Source organism: Cyphellophora attinorum (genome assembly GCF_001299255.1).
Source record: "Cyphellophora attinorum strain CBS 131958 chromosome Unknown Contig17, whole genome shotgun sequence".
Classification (NCBI taxonomy): domain Eukaryota; kingdom Fungi; phylum Ascomycota; class Eurotiomycetes; order Chaetothyriales; family Cyphellophoraceae; genus Cyphellophora; species Cyphellophora attinorum.
The window spans coordinates 82,714-96,896 of record NW_017253245.1 but is presented as its reverse complement, the minus strand read 5'-3'; the positions used below and the strand labels follow the sequence as shown (position 1 = coordinate 96,896).

Below are 14,183 nucleotides of genomic sequence, written 5' to 3'. Positions count from 1 at the left end.
ATGTCCTTTTGAGGGGAAATTTGGGGGTCCTGTACGGCGTGCTCCGAGTCGATGACGAATGAGACATGTCCAACACAACAGAGCGGTCGCTGCACCTTGGCCGGGTGGTGAACGTCCGGATAGGCTCAGCCGGTGGATTCTGCTGAAGAATCTGAGAAGCCATAGAAATCTGGTGCGGCCGTGCTGGACAACTCGCGTTTCCTCTTGCGAGGGCTTGAAAAGTTTCGCACTTCCTCAGCAACAGCCTCAGCACGAGCACGAGCTTCAGCAAGTGCGTCAGCATGCCTCGCGCGTCTCTGCCGCGTGGAATCCAGCTGTCCACGTCCCTCCTAGAACGGGAATCCGCCTCGGCCACCGCCTCCTCCACCAGACTGGAACGAAAAGCCAGGCATGCCGCCGCCACCAAAGCCACCGCGTCCACCGCCCATACCTCCACCCATCTGCTGGCCAAACATCTGCATGAGGATCTCAGGATCGATCTGCATGCCGCCAGCGCCACCACCAGGGAAGCCACCGCCCATGCCTCCGGGACCCATACCGCTGGTTGGATCGTTAGGATCGATGCCCTGATCGTACATGGTACGCTTCTGCGAGTCTAACAAAATCTCCTTCGCCTCCAAGCAGTCCTTGAACATGGCCTCTTTCTCCTTATCGCCCTGCGTCTTGTCCGGGTGCAGCACTGCAGCCTTCTTCTTGTACGCTCGCTCGATCTCCTTGTCGCCGGCATCCTTGTCGACGCCGAGAATCTTGTAGTAGTCTTTTCGCTTGGACTTCTTGAGCTCGATTTCGGCGTTGTGGAGTTCGCGGGCTATATCGTTGTCGCCTGGATTGTCTTCGGCCAGCTGCTTGAGATCTTTGACGGCCTCCTGCCAGTCGCCGCCTTCGCCCGTGGCTTTTGCTCGTGTCCGCTTTGCTTTCATGTATGTGGGATCGAGCTTCAGGGCCTGGTCGCAGTCTTCTTTGGCCAGATCGTACTCTTTGAGCTTCATGCGGGATAGGGCGCGGTTACCGAGAAGTTTGGCGTTAGTAACGCGGTTCGTTGGGTCGATGTCCAGAGCTGACGTGTACGCACCGACGGCTTGTGTGTAGGAGCCTCGCTTGAAGAGATCATTGGCGTCGTTCCGGGCACGGTCGAGTTTCTTCATTGTTCTTAGCCAGTTTCGTGCATCTGAGTTGTCCGGGTCCATTGCAAGGGCTTGTCGGAAATGTTGCTCAGCGCGCTCGTAGTCTGTCTTGCCACCGGTCTTCTCGTCCTTCAAGTAGTATGCTCGTCCGGCGAGAGTGATAGCCTCGGCGTCACTAGGGTTCTGCCTCATTAGGGCCTGCGTCATGCTTTGCGCTTCTCCTAGAGCGTTGACTGTGCCGATCTTGAGGTTGGCTTTGGCGCGCAATATCTGCCAGTTCCGCGGCATAGACGAGCATATCCGAGAGTGTGCTTTGCCTGGTCAATACTCCAGAGAGCCATGTTTCCATTGCCATCGTCGGCATTGATTTGTTTCTCTGCAAGTTCTATCGATGACAGGGCTTTCTGTGCCGAGGCCTTGTCTGTGGATGAAGCATTGGGTATGCGAGCGTATGTGGCCAGCGCATCTTGTGGTCGCCCCAGCGATGTGTAGATACGTGCCAGTCTGTGAAGGATTTTTTCATTGTCGGAGTCAAGTCTGTTGGCCTGTAATGAGTCTGACAAAGCGAGATCATATCTGTTGGCTGAGATGTATGCGGCAGCTCTGTTGGACAGGTAGGTGGCATTTGTGGGTTCTGCGTCAACAGCTACAATTTTGTTAGCATTTGGATCTTCAGGCAGCGACATGGACATGTACCTTTTGTGTATTCCTGAATGGCCCGGTCATAGTCTTTTGCTTTGAAATACTTATTTCCTGCCGCCTTGCACTCCTCTGCATTCACTGTGGGTTTGGGAGCACTTTGCGCACGATGTGGTGGAGGTCTGGGACTGGCTTCGGGTTCAACTGTGCCATTAGTGGTGCCGTTGGTGTGTTCATCCGGGAAGGCGCCTGGTGCATCCTGCGACGGTGTGGGCTGCGGCGATGCCGGCCCATCGTCTGCATCCATGGGAGTCGAATTACGGGCCTCGTCTCTGGCCATGGCTGCTGCGGACAGACGTCGATACTCGTCGGGTGGAAGATTTAGTGGGTGAGTTGGTTCTGCGGGTTTCTGTCGCTTTGACTTTGGCTTTTTTGGAGACGGCATTACCCTAGCGGAAGAGATGCGAGAAGCCGATGATGATTTATGAGCAACCTTCCCGGCGCTCTCGGCGGCAGACTTCTCCAAGACTTCGAGATGTTCTTTGAGATTCTGTTTCGTCAACGGTGCAGGAGGATAAGCCAGCGGTGTTGAATCGAGAAATTCGAGAGGAGCAGCATAACTGGTCGATCTGGATTGGCGAAGGTTCGGCCTAGTTGAGGTGGATCTTTCGACTGTGTTCCTGCCTGTGTCGACCTTTGTGCGCTTTACAGGGGGCACATTCTTAGCCATTGAAGGCACAGTCGAGCCTCCGTAAGATGTGTTTGAAGAAGTGATGGAGTTTCGTGGCTCAGAAGAACTCTCACTTCGAAATTCTGGGTGACGGACTCGATCAATCACTGGATTTCGCACAGTTTGTTCACCTCGACAACCACTTCGACACCCCCCACAGCGCGGGCACTTATGCCGGTTCAGATCCGCCAGTTTCGCAATTCGTGTTAGCTTATCCACGCAGGGAAGAAGTTCAAGTCGTCTAGGAGGTTGAGCCAGGCATTACGATCCATGAGGGTTCATAATCGAGGTCGAACGTTTGAGGCGGGCAACGAGATTGGGAATTTGAGGTGAGTGAGAGATCAATGTAGACAGGAAAGATGAGCAAGTCGATCACAGAAGGCGTCGAGAGGTAGCGATCGCACCATCATCTGTTCATCCGGGCAATTATCGTACTAGTTATTCACTGGCGACAGCGTCCCGATGCAATGATCACAATAGGCAGGAACATGTACAGACTGGCAAATACAATGCGCCAGCCCTACTAAAAGCCAGGCCCGGCTTCATCCAAGAGTGCTTGAGAATTGCTGTGCATCAGGCATGTGCCTCTAGACTGAGGCTGCTCGAGCTTCTACTATCAACTATTGTGATGTTAGAATGTTTCCACCTTACTCAGCGGGTTATGCAATGCCGCTTGCAGCAACTTCCACAGTATCATGGAGGGAGGCTGTGCACGAAGATATTGGGTAGACATCTTTGTTCAATGCTGACATCTAATCTAAGACTGTGCCAGTCAGTTGCCACTGTCATATGAGCGTGCGATCAACTGTGCTGTGCATTGAAGCCAGAGCAGCTATGTCTCGTAGCAATAGCAACTGCTGCCCGTTGGGTTGAAGTTATCCATTGGTTCTGAATTGTTCTTTGCAAGATCGACTCCGTCAACTCCGTCCGGCCAGGCTGGCTACCTGCGTATTCTGAGCAATCCCTCATCGCAGCATTTGCGTCGCATCGTCAAACATCGATCTGAGACAAGATCTGCCATCAGTTCGAGCCGAAGGTGTTCTCGCCGGAGTATCTGTAGCTTCGGTCAGCATGTTTTCCTCTGTGTCCAGGGTGGTGTAGACGTACGTGATGTACAGGAAGCCGTCCTCATCCTTGTGCTCTTCGTAGATGCTGCTCATGAGAGCGGCGGTCGGCGGTAGAACCTCATCGACGAAGATGAAGATGGCTTTCTCGGGGCTGAGCTTAATTCGCTTGCGAATAACATAGACGAATTGGCCAACGGTCAGATCAGCGGGAACCAGATATTTCTTCTTGTCGATAGTTGCAATATCTGACTTCTCGACCTTCTCGCAGATGACCTAGAGCCGGTCAGCTACATCGCCGTGAAAGCAGACGGCGACAAACGTACAGGAATGCGATCAGCATACTTCTGGCGAATGCGTTCAGCTTCGGCCTTGCGCTTCTCGAATGGGTGCTCGTCCTTGAACTTAGAACGCGCCATATCGACTATGATAGATGGGTTCGTGTATTGAGGATTCTCGATGGTTTGCGATAGGTGCGTGGGCGTTTGAGAGATAGAGGTAAGTGGTAGAAAGGAAGGACAGAGTGTTCGTTGACGAACGCGGTGAGGTTGAAGTACAGTGCAGGCGCCAGGCTACCAGGTGATTCGCTCCAAGGTGGGGTAAAGACCAGCCGCACTTCAAGTTCACTTGTCTTCACTCTTGTACCTCACACGCCACTTGTTCAAGTATAATCATGCTTCTTCGACAGGCGCATGCGTCACCGTGACTTGCGCCTACCGAAGGCGAGACGAGGCCTGGCCGGTGACCGTCCTGAGTCATTATCCCATGGCATCGTCATCCGGCTTTGTTGATGTGGCTCGGCCTGCCACCCCGCACGTGATCGATATCCGGCTAGCTTATCGATACGGCTCTCCAACCACGTCGCTACAATTTGAAGTCGGCTCTCGTGAGACCAGCAAGGTGAGCACTGCGATGTCGACCCGGTCACAGCACATAGCACCGTCGTGAAGATGGGTCAATCATGAGCTATTTATTTGTATGACAACAGCTTGCTCGAAGAATCAGCCGAAGCAATGTCTTTGCGTCCTTCGAGTCGCAGTTTGCGCTGCAAAAGTAACTGCATTTCAGGACCTTTGGCTCGACCGTTCGCTCCTTCCTTACGACCGGCACCGATCTCGCAGCGATGCTTGCATACTGGTCGAAGCTACTCGACGAGATGGACCGGCTGTACCGTGGCTGCTGCAGTTGCAACCGCAGCCGCTTTGCTCCTGGCTTTGCCAGCCTCTGAACCCGTCCATATGGACGGACCTCCTGTGCAAGCAATCTCGCTCGCCGAAGTGGACGAGTTCACAAAAGCGAAGCAGCCGATCACACGGCATTCTCCGATGCGATTGCGTATGGAGAGTCTGATCAAAGAGCATCAAAATCGTATTGTCTTCGCTCTCGAACATATAGACGGCAAGAAGTTTGAGCGAGACGAATGGACCAGAGCGCACGGCGGAGGTGGCATCTCGTGCGTGCTACAGGATGGAAACGTGTTCGAAAAAGCAGGCGTCAACGTGTCGGTCGTCTATGGAGAGCTGCCACGTTCTGCGATCGAGAAGATGAGGGCTGACCATAGATCATTCGTTGACAACAACGTAGAGAAGCTCAACTTCTTCGCAGCCGGCATTTCGTTGGTCTTGCACCCACACAACCCGATGGCGCCCACAGTGCATTTGAACTATCGCTATTTCGAGACATCAGATCCTCGAGATCCTGTCAACGCGACGGGCTCGGCACCGCAGAATTGGTGGTTCGGTGGAGGGACTGATCTCACGCCGAGCTATCTGTTCGAGGAAGATGCGAAACACTTCCACAAGACTCTGAAGGCCGCTTGTGATAAACACGACCGAAGCTACTATCCCAAATTCAAGAAATGGTGCGACAGCTATTTCAAGATACCACATCGAGGCGAGTCTCGTGGAATCGGCGGCATCTTCTTTGACGACTTGGATGCCTCTACACAACCGTCGTCGAAGACACCACAGGAGGATCTGTTCCAATTTTGCGTCAGTGGACTTGAGTCCTTCCTGCCGTCGTACCTTCCTATTATCAAGAGGAGAATGGATATGCCATATCTGCCACAGCATAAGGAATGGCAACAAATAAGGAGAGGCCGGTACGTGGAATTTAATCTGATCAATGATCGAGGCACCAGCTTCGGGCTGAGAACGCCTGGAGCTCGCATCGAGAGCATCCTGATGAGTCTTCCATTAACGGCTCGTTGGGAGTATATGCATCCAGTGTGTGGCACAGGTGTGGAGGAGATGGAGGAAGCCGTTGACAGCACGACGGAGAAGGAGCAGGAGATCATGAGTGTGCTACGCACTCCTAAGGACTGGGCTTGATTAATGTACAATATGTTGCAGACTTGGGGCTTCGAATGCGAGTGCTACGTGCATGGCGCTTGCTTGCTGCACAACTTCCCTCAACAGGATTTGACCACAGCGATGACTTCCTTCCTTGATCTAGAAATCCATGGATGTATTGGGAAGTCACAAACGACGAGAAGTGTCCCCGTGCCCAAGGCACCTGAGGTAGCCCCGTAGAGCAATGAATGTAGCACATGCAATCCGTTGCTCTCAGGCGGCCTCTACTGCAGCCTGTCCGTGTTCCACAACGCGGTGAGCTTCACCGGTGAGTCGGTGGCTGCAACAGCCTGCAAGGCATCTTCTACGCTGCAGCCCCGCGGGAAGAACCCTGCCTAGAACTCCATTTTGGCGGCTTGGACCCTTGCGCTTTTTTGCGGGGACAACGCATCAGACCCAAACTAGCACTTCCAAAGTTCCCATGAGAGACACTGCGCCTGGCTGCCTGGATCGCACCTGCTGTGCAATGAGCGAACCTGAGCTGATATGGAAGGTACAGGGCGGCCTTCAAGTCTTTAAACGTCGTCAACGCCCTGCCGCAGTGGCGGATTGCCAAACTACCTGCAGTGGATGACTCCGGCTTCACGTTTCCGTTGGCACATGTCAGCTCACCTGAACACATAGGTATGATGTCGACTTGAGTCACTCATTGACTCAGAGTCCTCCCGAGCATTGGGGACGCTCCGTGAAGACCTATTATGGCTTCCAGGGACCAGAGTGGCTCGCCGGTCCTCACACAACACGCCATCCCTCCGCATCTGCTCTCGAATACTGAACACCACAACCTACTGCTCGATCAAATCGCACAGAGTCCTCCTCAACCAGCCGAGTCGATAAGTCTAAACCTGGCGAATGAGACTCCCGCTGGGGATTCCGCAGCAATGTCGAATGTCGAGTCTACCACAAACGAGCTGGTCTCGCAGGCTGAGGACAGTGTGCTACCACAAGCGCCAGATTTATTACCGAACGCAGAGTACCCGCCTCCGCCAACCTCTGGCGCCGACGCACCTGAAGATCAAGCGCCGCAAGAACGAGAGGAGACAAGGATACCTACAGAGGCCACCCCGGAAGACTCACAACCAAATCTAGAAACTACGGCAGGTGAAAGTGCTCAGCATGCCATACCGGAGACAGACGCAATGGAGGACTCTACACCTCATTGGGTGCTCTTCGCAGATGACATGTCTGAGCCCACACAAGCTGAACTGGAAGCCGTCAAAGACACCGAGATCGAGAATGACGCCACTAACGTCGCTGCCCATGAGAAGGTAGTATTTACAGAGATCGATGACCCCGACCAGCGACCCACCAAGAAACTGCGACTGAGCTGGATCATAAATGGTGTTCGTGGTACCAAAGACCGCCCCAACAGAGCCGAGGTCATGCATTCGCCGCCAGCGTTTGTAGACGGGCTTTACTGGCGCATCAAGTTCTTTCCGCGCGGAAACAAGTGCTCCTCTATCAGCGGCTACATTGAGTGCTCAAAGAAGATACCGGAGCCGGACAAAGAAGAGCCGGAAGGCCGATTTTTGCATTTCGAGAGCCCGCCCAATGGCGACATATCATTTGATGCGATCCCGAAGAAGCATATCAAGATCAAGACACGACGAAAAGACTCGCCGCAAAATTCCTCGTCAGAAAGATCCAAGGCAAGACGTGACGAAAGTTTCAAGGCCAATAGCGACACTTCTGAGACCATTGAAAAGGCGGCCCAAAGTCCAACAGACAGTGAGACCACTGAGCAGCAAGGCGATGATGAATTCAGAGTCTCGGCGCAGCTGGGTATGGTTATATACAACCCTAATGAACCCAGATCAGCGACCTGTCAATCATCGGAGCACCTCTTCTGCGCCTCCAACAACGACTGGGGGTGGTCAAATTTAGCTGGGAAATGGGACGAGATTCACCAGCGTCAGCCAGGTCAACGGCAGGCGCTTCTGAAGGGCGACACCATCGCGATAGACGCTTATATCAGGATATTCGAAGACCCTGCCCAGTCGCTATTTTGGCATAATTCGTCAGACGAGCCTGAGTGGCCTTCGAAAGCTTTGGCTGGAGTCCTCCCGATGGGCACACCCCCGCTGTACTACAGTCCTGGTGTTGCAGGCATCACAGCTCTCCTCTTCCTCAAGCCTTTCCGAGAAATCCTACAATCTGTTGATTGCGAAGGCTGGAGGAGGAGCTCAGAAGTTCGGCCGCGTCCATTCATCGCCCGGCTACAATGTGTTCTTCACGAAATGCGACATGGAGGCAAGTCAGACTTCGTGGATGTGTATCCTGTCCTCGAAGCGCTTCGGGAAGTTGGCGAGACATACCAGGACGTCGTCACTTTCTGGGAAGTATTTCGACGCGCGATTGAGCTGGAGCTGGAAGGAGAAATCGAAATCCTGGCCAAAATCGCAGCCATCTTCGACCTCCCAGGAGGACGCTGTCCACCTTTGGAGATACCAGTGAGCTCTGTTGGGTCATTACAGGAGTCTCTGAACAAGCTCGGTCTCCCCTCACAGGACTCTCTGAAAGAGCTCCATCCCTCGTCACAAGACTCTCCAAAGGAACTCCATTTCTCATCACAAGCCTCTCTGAAGGAGCTTGATTCCTCCTCACATGACGCTCTGGACAAGCTCGATTCCTCGTCACAGAACGCTCTGGACAAGCTCGATCTTCCGTCACCGGACGCTCCTGACTTTTTACCGATATTGCTTCAGCGACAGGAGTTTGACCAAACCAAGCGGGAATGGGTACTTCGGCACGAGAAAATCACGTTGAACGACGAGATCACGCTTCCATTCGGCATCGGACAGAAGTACATCCTGTATGGGTTCTTGGTTCACGTCGGTGCTCGCAATTCGGGGCGCTTCTACACTATTTTACGCCCAAATGGACCTAAGACGCATTGGCTCGCTTTCGAGGACAGTGATGGGAACAAAATCTATTCCTACACAAGGAAGACTTTGGAGACATATGAGGGTCTGGCAGGCGACGACCTTAAGAAGTTCTCTTCAACACGAGAGACATGCTATCTGGCGATGTACATCAAAGCAGATAAAGTTGGCGATTACCTAGGTCCTCTGGAACCATATACAGCTCCCGACTGGCTTAAGGCACCCATGAGAGCCGCTTTTGATGCGACAGCAGCGCCGTCTGTGAATCTTGAGTTCTATCAGGAGAGCTCTATCGTTGGATGCCGTGGTCTACTCGACATGTTTAACGTCAAGCAGGAGGGCCGGTATGCCTGGTGTTGGTCTCTATCACCGAAGACGTCTTCCCATATAGTCCGAAAGCAAATCGCCGATCATCTAGAAGTCACAGATCCGAGAAAGGTGAAACTGTACACAATCGGCTATGGAGAAGCTGGTGAGTACGGCAATGCTCGCTGGTATCCCATCAACTTAAAGAAGCCCCTTAGTAGCTGGCAAGGAAGCACAGCGCCGATCTGTATTTGGGTCTCGATTTTGCAGAACGAGTCGGACGTTGAACGCTTTGGCGATCCGGACCCGCAACCGAAGAAGAGCAAGAAAAAGAGTAAAACATCAAGAGGGACATCCGAGCCTGCCAGCGATATACTGAGGTCGACGCACTCGGACCGCGTTCTTCCAGCCCCGGTGAGTAGCGAAGAAGAGTCTGGCGACCATCTATCTGCTCCGGCCTTGCTTCAGACCAGCGAAGGACACGAAACGGATGCAACTACAGATCAAGCTCCGAACGACGACGATCTCTCTGCCGAGCTAGACCAGCTCTTTGTTGAGGAGTTGCCAGATCTGGCTGCGGCCGAAAGTGGTCAAAGAGCATCTGACCTGCTGTCCACAGCTGACATAGACGAGAGCATAGAGGACGTCGTCCTGGCGGACTCTGACGGAGCTCTGCAAGCAAATGCGACTGTCAGTGTTCCCATTGAGGACCTCGGCCCTTTGACTGCATTTGCACGGGAATGGGCTGCCGGGTATCAGCCAGAACCAGTCACACCGGCGCCTCAGGCTGCGAATCAGCCACCCCAACCGGCTACACTTGGGGCTTCGTTAGATATTACATCGCTTACACCTGAGACTTCACCAGAAGTCACACTGGCTACGATTGAGGCCTCATCAGAAGCCCCACGGAGTGATCTAGCAGCTTTCCAAATTCTGGATGAGATGTCACTTGCCGTAACTCATGGTCACCTTGTGGACGCTTTCCCAGGCGTGGAAGAGGTCATTGCCAATGCAGTCGAATCACAAGATCGCGCCGCGCAGCAGTACGCAACTAGCCCCGAAGATGAGGCCGCTATTGCTGCGTTGATAGCCGCCGACACCGCAGAGCTCTCTGGCATGTCCGAAAATGGCGACCAGGCTCCCGGAGATACACCTGTCCCATCTTCCAGAAATGCGAACTACGAAAACTCACAGTCCTCGCCAGCAGGCCCAGAGGCCTCCCTGGCGTCAAAACCAGCTGAACAAAGCAAGAAGCGGAGACCAATCGTGTATGGGTTCCTCCAGAAGTTCGACACAGCAGAACAAACGTTTATCGCTTCGGGCAATTTCTTTGCGTACCGAAACGAGAACGTAAGGAAGGTCATGGAGAGATGCCTGCCGTTGCACAAAGTAGTCGAATCTCACCGTATGGAGGACTCTAAGGCCATGGACTCTGACATCGAGGAATCAGGGACCACATTTTCCGATGTCAAGCTTTGGTATCGCACGTCCACCGTCGACGGCACCCCTATCAAGGACAATGAGACGTTCGACCAGATCGATTTCGTCAATGGGGCGGATCTTATTTTCGGTTTGGAGGTTGGACCATCAGCCAAAGCGAAGCTGCGTACAGCTGGTCTCTTCTGGGATCCGTTCGAGCTGTCCAAGTTCCTCCAACTGCAGAGCCGCAAGCATCCTCGAGCGGTGACAGTCAATCACACGACCATCTTCGATTACGGCCAGGAACAATACGAAGGCCCACTCGTCAACGGCCACCGGCATGGTGCGCTCAGCAAGTTGACCTACTCGAATGGCCAGACCTACGAAGGCCCTCTTGTCTGCGGCATGCGCGAAGGTCCCAACGGCTTCATGACGTATCAGAACGGTGATACATACCGAGGTGATTGGAAAGAAGACGAGAAGGACGGCCAAGGCACGCTGATTGAAAAAGGCACAGGCAATAAATACGAGGGCGGCTTCCGCAACGGCAAGCAATGGGGCCGTGGCGTGACTCACTGGGCTGTTGCTGCTGATGAAGCTGATCTGTGCCAGATCTGCTATACTGACAAGATCAATGCTCTGTTCTTCGATTGTGGGCATGTTGGCACCTGCATGGAATGCGCGAAGCAATGCGAGTGCTGTCCGATTTGTCGGAAGGAGATCAAGCAGGTGGTCAAGATGTTTAGGTTTTGATCATTGAGAACATGAGGGCGTTGCAGTTACGATTCCTCTCGATACCACATACCTAATCATATCTGGTAATCTCCAAACATATGTGCTGATCAAGTCTTCATTCCCAACCACTTGTGTTTCTCAGGCCTTTGCGGGCCGGAAGATACTGCCTAAAACGAGTATCTACGATAATACTCTATATGTTTGATTGGTGCAGGTTTGCGCCAACATCCGACCCCGTCGGACACACACAATTCAAACCGTCTTTGTGGTCTAGGTAAATTTATCTACCGCCCATGAAGAAATCCAGCAAGCTAATTCCTTGCCTAGTGGTATGATTCTGTATGTGTAAACCGCCTCCCAGTCGTGGGAGCAACCTGCTAACAATCATCGCAGCGCTTAGGGCTGATACCCTGAGTACTCTTGATTGCGAGAGGCCCCGTAAGTCGTGCCCAACTCTTCAAAGCATTGGGACTGTTCATCTGACAATTCAATCAGGTGTTCGAACCACGGCAAAGACCTTCCATTTTTGCTTTTTGAGCGACGACCGTCAGACGAGGCGAGTGTCCAACGTCTTGTGTGGTGAGTCACAGGCGACGTGGACTATTGCTTGGTGAGTCCTTTTTGGTGATTGGCTGGGGAGTGGATCTAGGACTGGTCTTGGAGTGTCTGCGACTGCTGAGACTTCGGGACTGGGTAGCGACAGAATGGCAATGAGCACGACAGACATTGAAGCAATTGCCTACGACGAAGTGCTTTGTCCAGTCCAACACTATTCTTCGTCGGCGAGATATGGGTATCGTCTGCTTTCCCTACTAGTACTACACGAAAGCTGCTCTATCATGTCTCTGCAGACACATTCTCTGGCTTCGATGGCTTCCCATCTGCATCCGCAAAGTCCTTTGCATCGGCTTCGGTACCTGCATGTTGGTCGGCCTCCTTGACTTGCGTACTTTGCGCTGAGACAGGACTGCTGGCACCCGACGCCTCCGACTTGTGACCATCGCCCCTCATCTTCGCAACAATGTTTGCAGCCTTTGCGATCCCCATCTCCAGATACCTGCCTGTCGCTGTATCATGCTTCCCAGCTTGGTGAAGCTCTTCATCAGGACTGACATATGCCTCCCCCTCTGGCCCATGAGGTTTAGTATTCTCCACATCCGACTCAGGATCCGAATCGATCAAGTCGGTATTCTTCTTGTCCGTCACGACCTTCTCATCTGTCGGTCCATCAACATCCTTTACACTGCCTGCGACACTGACATCAGCACTACCGGGATCAGTCTTCCTCAGGCCGAGCTCCTTGGCAAGCTGAGAGGTGCCTTCGCTCATCACCATTCCGACCGTTAGCGCCGTGCCACCCGGACGATTACTGTCGACGCCTTTCGAAGGGCTCGCTTCGTCTTCCTTGTCGCTGGGTTCGCCCTTCCAATCCGCTGGCTGTGCTTCGGGCACCGGCTCGCCGGGTTTGGGCTCTTCGACGATCTTTTCATTTGTGCCTTCTCGGTACTTCCACACGATTTTTAGACGTTCAAATGCTTGGACGCCTTTCCTCGCACTTCCCTTGATGCCGTCCATTGCGGCCCATTCAATCTCGAAGAGGCCGGACTGGTGTCCCTCAAAGCCACCTTCGAACCAGGCATTCCACCATACGTGGGCCACGCTTGTGACCATAGTAAAGCCAGTATAGCTTGCCTTATTCCTCCTCTCAAAATCGATATTCACATCACTCGTTGGCAGAATCAGATCTTCCGTCGGCCTCAGCACCACAGTCTGCACTGGCCCTTCATACGTCTTGCTCGTCAGATTCAGTCCACTGCTTCCAGGCGAGGATCCTGCCACGGGCGACGTGATCATTTCCTCATCCTTCTTGATCTCCTTCGCCTGCACCGGCGCCTGCGTAGTGGTAACATGACCTTCGTCCACAACGGTCTTCTCTGATCTCGTAAACGTGTGGAACGTGTGTATCCTCTTGCCCTCATCAACATATCCCTGCACAGCGACCTTGACCCCATCCCTCAAACCCCAGACATGCACCTCCATGATCTGAACCTGCCTGTCGATGTATTTCTTCTTCATATCGTTCGTCCACCGGTCCACATACCGCACATATCGCAGCTGGCTGGGTATGCTGACGCCCTGGCCGAATCCCGAGCGCATTCGTCTGACCGTAAAACGATGCAGTGCCTCCTCTCGCTTCCACCCCTCCTCACTGATCAGATATGAACACGACACCGTCCCGCTGCGACCCTTGCCAGCTTTGCAATGCACAACCGCAACTCTGCCTATCTTCCTATTCGCCTCACCACCCTTGAATCCACCATCGCGTCCCGCCGCGGGACCCTCCCCCTGTATCCAATTCCGCATCCCAGCCATGATATTTGGAATAATCCCAAACGGCGGGGGATGATGATCAGGCCACGGAAAATGATGTACCCTGCCATACACCTTCTCGTCCGGATATCCCGTCCCCTCTGCACGGAACTCAAACACAGCCCAGTCTTCACCGTGTTTCCGATCGAGGAAGCCGACGAGTTGTTCTATGGGGTTGCGGTAGGCCTTTTTGGGCCACACGGAGGAAGGACCGGAGGTCACGACGATGTTATCGGTGACGTAGCAGAGGTCGAGGCCTGCTTCGGGATGGCGGGCGCGGGGGCCGGAGACGATTTGGCGGAGGATGGATGCCATTATGGCTTGTGATGTGGTGTTGAGGGTGCTGCGCGAGAGGTGGTTGAATGACGGAGGAGCAGCTCGTTGCCGGGTGCTGTCAGCAGCGCGAGACACGCATGGTAGACTTCCTCCGACCAGTGGCACCTTCCACTGCTGTGGTGTACTGTAGTTCACCTTAATGAGTGTGAGAGCAAAAGCGCACGTTCGCGATTGCCAACTTGCATCGAAAACCACAGATGACGTCGATGCTGATCAGTGGCTGTGTG

General features: G+C 53.5%; 5 protein-coding genes across 5 annotated transcripts; 2 read left to right on the top strand and 3 right to left on the bottom strand.

Moving 5' to 3' along the window:
- Nucleotides 1-329: 329 nt before the first annotated feature.
- Nucleotides 330-2,493, bottom strand: AB675_5747 (uncharacterized protein; the record flags this gene model as incomplete). Its single annotated transcript, XM_018145985.1, has 3 exons — nucleotides 330-1,378; nucleotides 1,453-1,770; nucleotides 1,821-2,493. 3 exons carry the CDS (start codon nucleotides 2,491-2,493, stop codon nucleotides 330-332), a joined length of 2,040 nt encoding a protein of 679 aa, XP_017998872.1.
- A 1,020-nt stretch (nucleotides 2,494-3,513) lies between these two features.
- On the bottom strand, nucleotides 3,514-3,976 carry AB675_5746 (Autophagy-related protein 8; the record flags this gene model as incomplete). The annotated part of the gene is made up of 3 exons (XM_018145984.1): nucleotides 3,514-3,547; nucleotides 3,601-3,833; nucleotides 3,884-3,976. The coding sequence occupies 3 exons, from the start codon at nucleotides 3,974-3,976 to the stop codon at nucleotides 3,514-3,516; spliced, it is 360 nt and encodes a 119-aa protein (XP_017998666.1).
- An 819-nt stretch (nucleotides 3,977-4,795) lies between these two features.
- On the top strand, nucleotides 4,796-5,887 carry AB675_5745 (Oxygen-dependent coproporphyrinogen-III oxidase; the record flags this gene model as incomplete). The annotated part of the gene is made up of 1 exon (XM_018145983.1): nucleotides 4,796-5,887. The coding sequence occupies one exon, from the start codon at nucleotides 4,796-4,798 to the stop codon at nucleotides 5,885-5,887; it is 1,092 nt and encodes a 363-aa protein (XP_017998814.1).
- Nucleotides 5,888-6,606: 719 nt separating this feature from the next.
- AB675_5744 (uncharacterized protein) lies at nucleotides 6,607-11,268 on the top strand (the record flags this gene model as incomplete). The annotated part of the gene is made up of 1 exon (XM_018145982.1): nucleotides 6,607-11,268. The coding sequence occupies one exon, from the start codon at nucleotides 6,607-6,609 to the stop codon at nucleotides 11,266-11,268; it is 4,662 nt and encodes a 1,553-aa protein (XP_017998847.1).
- Nucleotides 11,269-12,087: 819 nt separating this feature from the next.
- On the bottom strand, nucleotides 12,088-13,935 carry AB675_5743 (Phosphatidylinositol 3,4,5-trisphosphate 3-phosphatase and dual-specificity protein phosphatase PTEN; the record flags this gene model as incomplete). The annotated part of the gene is made up of 1 exon (XM_018145981.1): nucleotides 12,088-13,935. One exon carries the CDS (start codon nucleotides 13,933-13,935, stop codon nucleotides 12,088-12,090), a length of 1,848 nt encoding a protein of 615 aa, XP_017998849.1.
- Between the last annotated feature and the right edge of the window lie 248 nt (nucleotides 13,936-14,183).